The sequence below is a fragment of the Marmota marmota genome, unplaced genomic scaffold, assembly GCF_001458135.2.
Source record: "Marmota marmota marmota unplaced genomic scaffold, marMar, whole genome shotgun sequence".
Taxonomy (NCBI): domain Eukaryota; kingdom Metazoa; phylum Chordata; class Mammalia; order Rodentia; family Sciuridae; genus Marmota; species Marmota marmota.
Window position 1 is genome coordinate 30346646 of NW_025999932.1, and position 14547 is coordinate 30361192.

Here is a 14547-nt window from a genome sequence, read left to right on the forward strand (position 1 = left end):
GTGTTCTTGCAAATTATCTAGGTTTTATGGCAGTTTTAAAAATGAATTATAAGTTTTATAGGCATAGAAATTTTATTTTCATTTCTGCATGATCATTTGCATGATTTTCTGTAATGTATTATAGTGTTTACTTGTACAAAAAAATTCACAAGAATGAAACAGCAATAGATCCAGTACCGAGTTTTAAGTTTTTCTTAAAATTTTTTTACATGGTGGCACCCAAAAAACACAGCAGTAGCCATGTCTAAATTCCCACTGTTCACAGAAAAGGAAATTGGCTCTTGATAAAAATTGAAAAAAGACTACAAACTAAATTTGTAAATTTCATTAAGTATATTCTTACATTTTTATCAAAATTCTTACCTTTTTCACCTGCCAAATTCAAAAGATTGATGTTGCACTCTTGGCTCAAATTTTAAAATGACAGCAAATTCACAGTCTTATCAATAGGTAGGTAGATAGATAATTGATGGATAAATATGATGTAATATATGACATGTTTGGCTTTCATAGGAAAACATACCACAAATAGCAAAATTCTCATTTCCCAAACATTTTGAAGCTTTTTTTCCTTTAAATGACTTGTTTCTTGACTACTAGAAGCCAATGATAGAATAGTATGTATAGCACAAATTATTTACATTATGTTTCATAAAATTCATTTGTAATTGCACTAAGCCAAAATTCAAAATTTAAAATACATTTTAAGAAATTACTAATGGAGACACATACAGACTTTAATACTGTACAGCTGTTTCCTACCAAGCATATTCTCTAAAACACTCTAATAAAATGACTTTGATGAAACTTGAGTAAAATGGAAAATGTAAATATTTAGTTTATCCCTTTTCCAGTAGTTGAGGAGAAGGCTGGAAAAGATTAGAGGAAGGGCCATGTTCCTTCTTCAAGAATGTTTTGTGATGTCTTAGAGAACAAACTGTATCAGATAAGGCGGATCCCTAGGGGTTGGGCAGGCATTTTATGCATGTGGAAGATCTATTAGCATATTCAAGAAAGAACAAAATACTAAATGTTTTCAATGGTTGAAAAATATTGAATTAGAAAAACATATCTGTGCATATAAAATATTTAGACAATTTTGAGTGAAAAACTTACTATTTAATTTCTGGAACAAAGCTTTCATTCATTCCACTGTCTAGTAATTATCCTTTTCTCAAAAAATTATAGGCTTATTTTAAATATTGAGATTTTAAGGAATGTTTAACAAAATTTTTGTGCCTTTTATAGATCTGTGTCATAAGATCTCAGATAACCAATGATATTAAACACAATAAATTCTAAGCCTTCAAATATTTTTTTAAAATATATTTAAGCCAAATTTTTTATTTTTATACTTTGTTTTAGAAAAATGAAGACAAAAAGCTTCAGACTCTTAAAATAGTAATGATCTTATACACAAGAAATATGTAATCAGATTTCTTAGTCTTTGTTAGGTCTAATTAAAGTTTATTAAAAATGAAAATAATTTACAAATAATTTTAGCATTCAGGATAAGCACCCTTGCAAATAAGAGTTTATATGGAAATTCTACCAGACTTTTAACTGCTGACATCATTGTGTTGTTTGAATTAGTCTCCTGGGAACAAAAGAAAAGGCTCACAGCAATTTATAAATGAATCTTTCTCTCTTGTGTAACATTATGTGTCCCATTGAAGCACTAATTTTCTACTACTTCTCTTGTTAAAATTAAGCCTTGGGGGGAACTTCATAGTTAACTAGTAATATTAAATTTTGAAATAAAGGACTAAGATATTACACTTAATACTCATCTTTTGTTTTCCCTATAAAATTCTTTTTTATAGTATGCATCCTAAAACAAAATAATTGTGCTATTTGATATCATAAGAGTAGATTCCGTAGATACTGTAAAGCCAAAATTGAACAAAAACTTAAGCTAAGGCAGTTGGCTATTTGTAATGATGAGGATGTTGTGCCAGAAATTCTTAATGATTCAGTTTGCCAAGAAGTTCAAGACAGTGATCCAATTAACAAATGCTTTATTGAAGGAAAAAAAAATCATATCCTGAGCAGTTACTGTGTATTCCACTGTAGGGATTAGCATCATAATTGGTAAGTAGCATGGTAGTACTATTGGGAGAGTCTTAGTGGCCTTAGTAAACTGCTTTTCTGGAAATCTGAATTGTCTAGACTATTTTCATCACCCTTAGTAAGGTGTGTAGTTTAAATTAATAAAAAAGGATAGATGCTTCATCTGTGTAAACTCAAAATGGAAGTAGTGTCCCATCAGTGTTCCCATGCAGAAGATTGTTGTCTTTCACACTTTGGGTGATACTATTATTAAGACAAAGTTTTCTCTGATACAGTGATAACTGCTTCATCCTTCTCCTGGCAGGATCCTGTACTCCAAGCTAAATTTTCATTATGTGTGTTAAGTGGACAGGAAAACAACATTAAAATATTAATTTGGCCTTGATAGTTAAAACTGAATCACCTCTGGTAACAGTTCACAAAAACTTTTAGCAAAGTCTAGAAACTTTGCACATAGGAATAATCCTTTGGGTGATTTTTAGGAAGTGTAATGATATGTAGTTAATATCAGAATCCAATTTGATAAAAATATAATACAAAATAATTTGTGCTCTGTGCTTGAAATGAATCAGTAGTGAAATACTTTCAGGATAAAGGCTTATCATCTAGATTGTCTAAAATGACTGTATTAAACAATATATTTCCTTTTATCTTTTTATAGCCAATCGGTGCTTTGAACCCAAAGAGAGCCGTGTTTTATGCAGAGCGCTATGAGACATGGGAAGATGATCAAAGCCCACCCTACCATTATAATACACATTATTCAACAGCAACATCGACCTTATCCTGGCTTGTTCGAATTGTGAGTATCTTCCTTGAGTTACAGTTTACCTTTAATACCTTAAAGTTTTATAACATTAGTAAATTAAATAAAAATCAGGTATACTTGTTATTCATCTTAAAGATTAGAGAGCAGTGAAGTGGAATTAGAGATCACAAACTCTACCAAAAACTGAATCCTTTCGTTTTTAATGAATTCTCATGTTTGTGGAATTGAGTTACGAAGATAGATTCTGTTGAGCTTCTTGGGCCTAAGTCGGTATTTAATTTTTAAAAAATAATTTATTTATTTATATACTTATTTATTTATTTGATGCTAGGTATTGAACTCAGGGCCTGGCACATGCTAAACACACACTCTACGGTTGAGGTACATACACCTCCAGCCCTCTAAATCAGTGACAAAGAGCCAGCCTTCTGGAGTATATCCTTAATACCCACTATTCCTTTCTCACTAAGGATGTACTCTGGTCCTTAATCTTCTACTGTCTTCTCATTATTGATTCTTAGGTGGCATGTTTTAATATCAGGTTCCAAGTGTTTTCAAGACCTCTTTATTGTCTTTAACACATAAATATACTCAAGTATTTTCAGTCTTTAAAAAGAAAAAAAATAAATAACTGGACATGATGTCACATGCCTGTAATCCCAGTGGCTCAGAATGCTGAGACAGGAGGATCACAAGTTCAGAGTCAGCCTCAGCAACAGTGAGTCACTAAGCAACTCAGTGAGACCCTTTCTCTAAATAAAATACAAAATAGGGCTGGGGATGTGGCTCAGTGGTTAAGTGCCCCTGAGTTCAATCCCCAGTACCCCCACACACACTGAAAAAAAAAAAAAAAACTCTTCTCAGCCCCCACCCATTCTGTAACTCCTGGCCTTGTGGTCACCTGTACTGAAAGTTCAGCCTCCACTGAAAGCTCAGCCACTTGGCCACCTCACATTTAGTCTTTACCTGATTGATGCAGGTTCCTACCCTCACTTTACTGACTTGTTCTTATGGAGGTCACAGGTCACATGGACAGAATGTCCCATTTCCTACCATCATGTTTCTGAGGCACCTGTTAACATTGCTCACTTCCTTCTCCTAGAAATTCTCCTGGCTCCTCTGACAACATCCCCTTCTAGTTTTTTCCTCTGTCACCCTAACTTCTTGTCCAGTCTCTTGCTCAAATTTCTTTTCCTCAATATTCTCATTCCCTAGGATTTTTCTAAATACTTTAGCAAAGCTAAGTCATTCACTGCAAGATAGTGACTTCCAGCTTCTCACTTTATCACAAATATTTCTCATCAGTTTCTAGCTCATATTTCAACTACCTATAGGGTACTTGTTCCTGAATATCACATAATACCATAAATACCATTTTTAAAAGATAACTTTTCTCCATCATGAACTTGCTGTGATTCCTCCTGTTTTTCCTAAATAACTAGCATGATCATTCACCCAATTACCCCATCTAGAGCAATTGGGGGACTTTCCTAAATATTTTTTCCTATTTTTACCTCCTCTCATATCCCAACAGACATCTGTAGGTTCTACTAACTAATTATCTCTAAAATCTATCTATTTTTCTCTATAACTGTGGCACTTCCTTTAGTTAAGGTTTCCATTATTTCCATTATTTCTTATCTAGAATATTAGAAAAGCTTTCAAGTCTGCTTTTTCCAGTCTAGTCTAGTTAGAAACAGTTACTAAAGCCATATGATCTGACTTTTCTTTTTTTTTTTTTTCTTTTTTTACTATAAGGGACTGAAAAGTACTGTAAAATACTAAATTAAATCTCTAATATTTTCTCCTTTTACCAAGATATGGTTCAGACCACTAAGCTATGTGAGTCTCATCTGTCTCAGAACCACACTAGTAAAGCTACATACATGAAAATATATCTTCTATTTCCAAAGGTTTTTTTTTTTTCCCAAACCTAAAGGACAGACTAGCTTGGAGGTCTTCCTCAGGCATTTTTTTCCATCTTAAATAGAGACTGAACTTACAAAAAATGCACTCTATGTATACTTTAACTTGAAAACCGCTAGCAGATGACATACTACAAACACTCACTATTGTTGAAAATGTTTGTCAGGATTATGATTCAATTTAATTGAACACAAATTCTATATCTTTTATAATCATACTATTTATAAGAAGTTGAGGAAGTTTAGATTAACCAGTCTGTTGAAAAAACAAACCCAAATCTTACTTTTAAAAATAAACCATAATAATAAACTAAAGGTAAAGACATAAAACTACTATTTTGTTTTTGACCAAAGTTATTAAATTAGTTTAATTTGTCCAAAGATTCAGTGTAATTATGTGAAGTTGAATTCTTTTACAAAAATGTATTTGAGTTAGAAATTTATTAAGGAAAAAAAATCATTAAACTCTGACACTGTTAACGTAATTAGAAGTTCTGTTTTTTTATTTTCTGATAATTTTGAGAACATTAGATTTATATTTATAAACATTTATCACTATAAACCAATCAGAATGGAGGATCTTTAGTTTATGGATAGTAATAAGTAGTGCCCTCCAGAGATAGGAGAATGCTTCACTTTCAGGCAAGAGGCAAAGCCTATTTGGATTATAGATGGACATCAAGAGAGTTTGTTAGTACCCATCCTGCAGTTTCAGCCACAGGTCAAAACAAAACACAGAGACACCAAAATTTACCAGTCAGTATTTCAAAGAGTTGATTTCCTTTATACTCGATATAAAATATGGACTTATTTGATTTGTCCTCACAAATAGGCAAAAAAGAAAAAAGATAAATTAGATTGATCACCAAATGTTCCTGTAAAGCTAAATTTTCAGTCATTACCACCATTAGTAGGAAATTATTTATTAGCTGTAAATGAACCAGAAACAAACAAAAAATTGAATAGAGAAAGTAAAATGTTAAAACCTAGAGAAAAGAGTGTCAGTTGAGTTCAAGTTCTCTTTTCTAATTAGGATACACCCTGGAAGCCAAGAAAAGATGTACTTGGGCTTAAGCAGCCCATGAGAATTTTTTTGTTTTGTTTTGTTTTATTGGGGATTGAACCCAGGGCCTTATGCATGTGAGGCAAGCACTCCACCCACTGAGCTATATCCCCAGTCCAAGAAATAATTCTCAAGCCTCACAGTCTATTTGGCTTCACCATGTTAGTCCACATGAAACTTGCAAAGGGACCTCCAAAATCCTTAGAGAAAGATGTTTAGAAAACATGGGAACTTGGGAGGACTTTTCATACCACCTGCCCTGAATGACAGTCACTGTCACAGAAACAGTAAGACACCTCTCTCAGGTACTTTGGAGTTGAAAAAAAAAATCTACTGGATTGTTTTGAGATTAAATGAGAATAATATGTGATGATAGCATTTTGAAATACATAAAGTAACATCCAAAGGTTCACAAAAACCCTGTTCTCAACCTCCTAATTTCAGTTGACCCCTTTCTATCACAAACAAGCTACACACTTTCTCCAATCATAATTCATTCTTAAGTTGATTTATCAATCTATGCAACTGTATGGCAAAAAATTCCACACATATTTATCCTACATATAGTAGTAGGATATAGATATATAATAGTTGCATACAGATATGCAATCATAAACCATTTGTGTAATTTAAAGTTTCTAAAAGCCACATTTAAAAGCAAAAAAGAAACAGGTGGAATTAATTTTAATAAATTTATTTGTTAATCCAGTATGCCTGAAATGTTATCATTTAATCATGTAACCAATATAAAAAATAAAAGATATTTTACATTTTATACTCTTAAGTCTTTGAAGTCCAGAGTATATTTATATTTGCCACACATCTCAATATGAACCAATGACATTTGAATTGCTCAGTATTCACAGGTGGCTATTGGCTACTGTATCAAATATAACAAATCTATAGAGTTGCTTTTATGGGAACTCATTTGGCCCAAAGATCTTAGGCTATGGTGTTATTAATAGAAGTATTGTGGTCTAATAGCTTACTTTGTGTTTAACCTAATGGCCCAGAGAATTGTGATTTCCTCACTCCCATCCAAAGGAGTTTATGAGGTAGAAAATGCATTAAAGTTTGTATCACTGAGAATTTGTTCATAAAAATGTGATACAGATTAAAATAATTAACTGTCCTTTACCTTTCAAGACAGCTAAACCTAACGTCATTAAACTCATCATTAGTTTCAGTCAATAGACTTAATATGACAATAATAATTGCATAAAATGCTAATTAACTAAATACTTCATTGATTTAAGTTAAAAATACTATTTTAGACAAACTACTAGTAAAAGCACTTGTCTAAATTATGAGGCTCTAAAAAGACTGTTTCCTTGATAGCTATTATTGGGCAAGTGATGAATAAACAATTATATTAAAAGTTTGGAATTTTTCAGATAGTAACTAATACAAAATGATATGTTTTATTCAGAATGATGTTGCTTTAATCCTTACCCTGGACATACATCACTACCCTGAAGCAATTAAATCTTATACTGGGACCATTTCAGCCTTCAGAAACACATTCACCTTCTGAATTCAGTATATTCAACTCTCCTATTCAAAATTATCTCTCAGACATTAGTCATAATTCCTTGGAAGTTAAATAGGTTACATTAAAATAAGTTAATTTATAAATATGTTGTTTAGAATTTGAATTTTTTATACATTATGTGTTGTTTTGAAAGCTTGCCCTAGAGTCTCTTTAAACCATGATGTATCTTTAAAAGTATTTATTTGTATAGACGTATGAAAAATTGTGGTATATATGTGTAATAAGAATTGTAATGCATTCCGCTGTCACTCATGTTTGTAAAAAAATCAATTAAGAGAGTATATGTTTGTAATAAATAAAATCATAGAAGCACTTTGGTAAGTTTTATAAGATAGAGCTACTGAATGAAATATTTTCACTATGTTTATTTTGAATACTGATGTTCAAGAACAATGTTTATTTACTTAGAGGAAGATGAGGAATATTTAACCAAGAGCCTAGTGGATATAAGGCACATAGATTAATTAATAGAGTCTTTTGAAAGCCTCTTAGAAATACTTCCAGATTCTTTCAAAAGAAATAGAAGAAAATAAATTTCTAGAATTAGACAAAGGCTAGTGGAAAGAATGATTACTTCATTTCTTAGAATGTGACTTTGACGTCATATCTCAAATGTAAAAGGAATGATTCTACCTATTCTGAAAGATGATAGAGGATCCTTAAACTGAGATAACCCAGTGCCCAGCACAGAAAGGTGCTCAGTAACTGTTAGTTCCCTTTCCTTTTGCCTTTAGCATGCTTCAAATCACTTTGAATATACATTTTTTCTTTGCTATAGTTACATTGAAAGTACTACATATTAATTCATGGATGGGGTTTTATTTTGTTTTTTGGTTTTCTTTATAATGAAATGTTTTTTAAATACCTTAATTTTATTAATTTATTTTTATGTGGTGCTGAGGATCGAACCTAGCACCTCACACATGCTGGGCGAGCGCTCTACCGCTGAGCCACAACCCCAGTCCCAGTTTTGTTTTTTAAATCAAATGAAGAGAAGGAAAAGAAGAAAACTACAAGGAGAAAAGGACATTTAAAAGATTCTTTTGAGATGATTAAGCAAAAATCAAATAAAACAGAAGAATAAAGCAGTTAGGTAGGAGTTGGATTATCCAGGATGGAATTAATTGTCTGTAATCATTAAAAGGACGATAAGGTTCTTAGTGTACTTGGAGGGGGCTGAAGCTTGTGATGGCATGTAGTGGGACAGATGTTTCCTAGTACAGGCTAACTGAGCTTAGTTTTCCATCACTGAAAAAGAACTAGAAGATGTGACATGAGCTTGGGGTGGATGTAATCAGGAGAAGACAATCTGCCACTTGCCATTTATATTGTAGGACCTGACCCGGAGTTTTTAAAGCCTAGTGGGTGCCAAATTTTTATTAATTTTCAAAATTGCTGTTTAGATTTATTCATTCATACATCGTATCTCCCAAGCTTTTCTAATAGAAAGTCCACATATCTCACATAATGATGTCCCTATATAAAATGGTTTGATTAACATGTGATAAGTGAAAAAATATAAAAGATCTTTAAGCTTCCTATTGCACTTGATCCTGCATTGGTGTGGCCTGAATCAAATGAAAAAGAAAAGCTTTGCACTGTGCCTTGAAGGTAATAGAGAAAAGCATAGAAAAAAGCGATCTCCACAGTAATCAGAGCTTGGTAGATCAATACTCACTTATAAACAAATAGGTTATCAATTTCTATTAGTACTCTACCACTGTAGCCGCTGGAGGCTTTCAGGAATAATGAGAATATATGTCAGATTGTAGTGAATGGCCCTAAAGCAGTTGTTAATCAGATCTTTTCAAAAGTTGCTTAAGTCAGTAAAATTTGGAATTCTTCAATATTCTTTGCTTTGGTATACCATCAGATTAATAAGCTTTGTTACCAGAAATAAAAAGTAATTCTTCAATTTTAGATTTTTTTCATTGTGCCCTTCAGTGCTACTCTTAACATTCCTTTAAAATAGGGTTGAAAATTATAAAGGATTTTTATGATTTTGATTGGGGTAGAGATCAGTTTTTAGTGGCTGATAAAGAGTAAGACTTTGCAGTATAAATGAGTCTTCACTCACATCTGTTTAATAGGTTAAATGCAGAGAGGCAAGTCTAGTCCATCTAAATTAATCTGTGTTTACTACCTACAGAGAAAAAAAGTAAATGTCTCACATCCTAGAATAATGAAGATGTGAGTTTGAGATATGACCTTTGGGTCAAACTTCTACTAGTGCTGAAGAACTGAAAAGAAAAACTATGTCTTACCCATATTCTTGTCTCTCAAGAGTCACTTCATATGTTTAGGTATATTCAACAAACATTTTTTTAAAACACTTAACAGTGAGCCATGCTTGGTGCTGGGATACAGATGAATAAGACTTAAGCAATTAAGTAGGAGTTCAGTCAGGGACAGCAGTGAACTGGCATCCTGGTGAGGAGTCCAATAATTAATACTTGGCATGATGCATAAAGCTGGTAGTCTTTGTATAATGCTTTGTCAGGTAAGATACATTTATTTTATTTAATCTCATCTAATTCTCATAATCACCCCCAAGGTAAGGTATTGTCAGTCCCAGTTTACATAGATGAAGAAATGGAGACAGTTATTTGATACAATGATGTAAGGTAGAGTAACTTTCCTAAGATGGATAGATAGTTAAACCAAAACTCCAGATCTATTATATTTCATTCAATTTATTACTGCTTCTTTTTAGACATTTTATATTTCAATTCTAATTAATTTAATTTAGTGATTCTATATACCAAATTCGCTACCTGACTTGTAGTAGTAAATTAAGTTTACAAAGCAAATTTATTAGTGAAAGACATCTCATAAAAATTTATATTCCTAACCTAATTGTGATGACAGCTATTTGTTTACCATATCACTTAAGATCATAAACAACAATATGAACTTCTGATTGTGTATCTGGTTTTCAGGTGAATTAATAATGCCTTCTTTACTGGTATATCATCATATCCTTCTTGGTCTTATCACTTTCATCACACTTTTTTTGTCATTCAACAATGAACATAAAATATTAGCAGTGTATAACAGGCATGAAATTGATGAGGTCCAGCCACATTAAATTTCAGGAGGATACTGAAAAGAATATTTGTAGGCGTTGCCCCTGAGCCAGTCTTAAGGATAGTTACAAGCAAGGGAGCTTAAAAAGGCAAAAAAAAAAAAATGTTTATTATACTTAAGAATGAGCACAGATTATATAATAAGAAAAAAGGCTTAAATGTTTTGGAAAATGTCATATAGATTTCTTAGCATTCATTATTTAACCTGGAGTGACATATCATTTATCCTTGACTTTCAGAGAAAAATTAAGGCATGGAAAGGGAAATACTATTTATCTTTGCTATACTTATCAGTAACTAAGGAATTCTTAGTAAGAATGAATGTTATTTAATCCTTTAAAACTTGGAAGCAAACCAAATGACATCAAAAACAATGTCTCTCTCCCAACATAAAAACTATAGAACCAGCCTTTTAAAATTAAATTTGCTAGGACATTGTGATAATGTTATTCCTAAATTTCCTGCTAGGGGAAGATGTCCTGGATGACAGATACTATGTTAACCTAAGGTAATCACCTCAGAATAAAAGAAGGACTAGAGTTCATTCAGTCTTATTTGTACTTCCTTTACTTCACTGCTTTATTCAACAGATTAAGTATTGAGCAACTTCAGTGTACCAGAAGTTGGGCTAAGTGTTAGAGATAAAATGGCAAATAAGATTGATATGGCACCTACCCATAATGGGGAATGTACACAACTTAACAGTCAATTATAATGCAGCATGGTAAATGCTCGGCATTGTTTGAGCTTCTATAGGCTGCTGTGAGCATGCAGGAGAGCTTTGGTCAATCCAGGAGTCTTTTGGGGGGAACATGGCATCTTGGATGAGACTTAAAGGATAAAAGAACTTAGATAAGGATAGTGAGGAAAAGGGATAAGGGATAAATGGTGGATGGAATGTCACACTCAAAGGACAAAGTGGCAAAACCTTTGAACATAGGTGGGAATAGTAAGATAAAAGAGTTAAACAGGTTGTAGATCATTTAGGCTTTTGTAAGACAAATGAAGTAGTTTAAACTTTCTTCTCAGACCTCCTAAGAGCTGTGGAAGGATATTAAGCAGGGGTTTGCATTTTTAAAAGGTCACCAGACTATGGAACTAGTGCTTGAGTAGCTTTTCCCAGGCATTCTAAGGTGGACAATTCCCTACCTAATTCCACATTGCAGAGGATGTCCGAGTGACATTTTTTATTGCAATGTTAGTATGCATGGCCCTAATTATTAGAAAGAAAATCTGAGTTATGAATGTCATGCAAAATAATTTACCATAAGATCATACAGCACTAGACTCCCATCCTTTTATAGATAAGAAGATAGAGACCCACGTAGCCAAAGACCTGCCAGGGTTGCGGAGCAACAGATACGGGTGGTGACACAGTCAGACCCAGACCCACATCCCCTCCCACCTTGTTGTAGGCCTTGATACAAGCTCTTCACTGCTTCTGCATCAAGACGGTCTCAGAAATACTCATATGTTATAAACCCATGAGCACATCTGTGTTTCGAATGGTTCATTTACTGATTGTGTTTTTTGCCTAGGAACCTTTCACAACCTTCTTCCTCAATGCAAATGACGGGAAATTTGACCATCCAGATCGAACCTTCTCATCAATTGCTAGGTCTTGGAGAACTAGTCAGAGAGATACTTCTGATGTAAAGGTAGGCTCTTTTATTTGTTGATATTAGTGGAATTTCAAAATTTGTTGAAATTTTGACTTTCTTATTAAATGATGTATAAGACATTTTATATTGCAGCTTTGTTCCATCATATTAAAATTACAAGCTACATCTAACCTTAAAAGAAATAATTTTGAGCATCATAAAAATAATTCAGGATTCTTTTATATTAATCAGGTAAGGTGTTTTGTTATTCAAAAAATCCCCATCTAATTTAGATGAAATAATCAGGGGATGGAAAGAAAAGCCCATAAATTGCCTTTCCTGCTGTTCACTCAATATTTGGCCCATTCCATAAAACTCAGCAGGAATTGGATTTGACCTTAATGTGTCATATTGGTATAGCTTGCCCAGCTTTGGGTTGGTGTAGCCTGGGGCAATTAATAAAGCATTAATGACAAGCCCCATTTAAAATGTAGGCTTTTCTGTACAGCCTTAGCTTTTACTTGACTGTGCCTAGGGATACTATGCAACAATACACATTAGATTAAACCAACACACAGACAATATCCAGGAACAGCCAGAGAGCAATTTTACAGTTACTCTATGTGTTTAACTGTTGTTAAATACAAAAATTTATTTTTCATTTATGGGGGCTCTTGCTTTAAGGAAAAGAAAAAGATTGTATTCAAAACAATAAAATGCATTTGTTCTCTTTCTCTCTCTCTTTTTTTTTTCTTTTTTCTTTTTCCCCCTGATAATAAGATTACATGATCAAGTTCTTGCCTGGGTAAATGTGTTTCTTATTTTAAGCCCTTTTTCTTCAAGGCAAGTTTTTTCCCATAACTGTCACTCAGCATAAAAATGTCATAGTATCATTTAGGGTTCTGATCCAACAAAAAGCAGTAAGGTCAAGTCAAATTTACATATGTGTGCTTTTCTATTCTAAAATATTTATAAAGACAATTACTAGAAAGAAAACTGAATGAACACAACTTTTGTTCATTTCTTTTTCCAAAGCAGAAAACAAAGGAGGTGGGAGCCAAGCAGAGTATAGCACATCCCTGTGTTTTTGTTGTTGTTGTTGTTGTTGCTATCAAACTTTTACCTAAGTGAATATTAATTTATACATACAACATACTCATGCTTAGAGAATTTAACCTGCACCCTTATTAAGTTCTTAAGATTCATAATTTTCTTTTAATAGTCTTGTAACTTTTCTGAGGACTTAATACTCTAAAATATTCATAAACCATCATTTTAGATTGATTTACTACCAATTAAATCAAGGAAGGAATTTGTTTCTTATTTAATAATACTTCGCATATGAGAAACAAAATGGGAGACAATAGACCCTCATTGATCCATAGAATCTCAAATTAATATAATGTTTATAAAAAGCACTCAACAGTAATTTGTGAATTAAATATTCCTGTCTATAATTGAAGGCTTATCACATTTGACATTGTTTATATTTAAATCAGAACTGTATCTTTATTATATCAAACTATTTCAAGTGAAAGTGCCTCCTCACTATAACTTGACATCATTACAAGAAAGAAAATTGGCTTTTCAACTTAAAGATTCATGTTCACCTGCCCTCATAAATACTGGAGACATCCTAATTTTTATATGTAAATCAGTTTTAGCTTTCCTTCCTAACCTGAGGACTTTATTAATTCTTTAGATCACCAGATATCTCATAAAGTTACATTTCAGTCTCTGGTGACCCATTTCCATACCAGGCTTATTCCTCTAAATTCTCCAGGAAGTTTTCCTGTTTAGAACCATTTCAGAAATGTTCACCTTCCGTTACTGATTGTGCTACCTGAGCTCCTGAGGTCACATCATCAAGAACAAAAATCAAGGTGTTTATCACTAACTTGGGAGCTTTTTGTTTTTCATGCTAACCAGCTGCAGTGAACACGCATGTACTGTGTTTCCCCCCTGAGACTTAATTGGTTCATAAGGAGCTCATTTCCCCAGCTTGACATTACACAGATTGCTCTCATTTTCAGTTCTCTCATGCCACCACCCTGAACCTTTCATAGTGTATATCTTTCTGTGTAGACCTACCCCTGTCCTTTTAAAGGCTGCACACTACATACATATATAATATTTATGCAGTCTTCTGTTGATGGAGTGTTTGTCTTTCTCTGTGATTGTTATTGTTATGCTCAAGACTGCTGTGAACATCCGTGCACACCGACATCTCAGTGAACCTTGTGTGCGTATGCAAAGGTTAATTCCTATTAATACAACCTTTGGCTCAAAGGCTATGTACATATACATTTTTAATTTGTTAATATGTTGCCAAACCATCATCCCCAAAGAATTATGTTGTATTATTGCTATAGCAGCATTCCCCGGTCATCACTATTGCAATAAACTGTAACTAATATAGGAAGTGAAAACTGGAGTCATCATTGTATTGGTTTGCATTTCTTTTAGTGATGTTCAGCACTT

At 33.0% G+C, this 14547-nt stretch overlaps 1 protein-coding gene across 13 annotated transcripts in view; it reads left to right on the forward strand.

Annotated features, from left to right (window-relative positions):
- Positions 1-14547, forward strand: part of Nbea (neurobeachin) — a 646499-nt gene that overhangs the window by 563882 nt on the left and 68070 nt on the right. For all 13 annotated transcript variants that reach the window (XM_048800828.1, XM_048800832.1, XM_048800829.1 and 10 more), the window contains 2 exons: positions 2732-2872; positions 12004-12123. In XM_048800828.1, coding sequence (XP_048656785.1) covers positions 2732-2872; positions 12004-12123 — 261 coding nt within the window. The remainder of the gene's footprint in view (positions 1-2731; positions 2873-12003; positions 12124-14547) is intronic.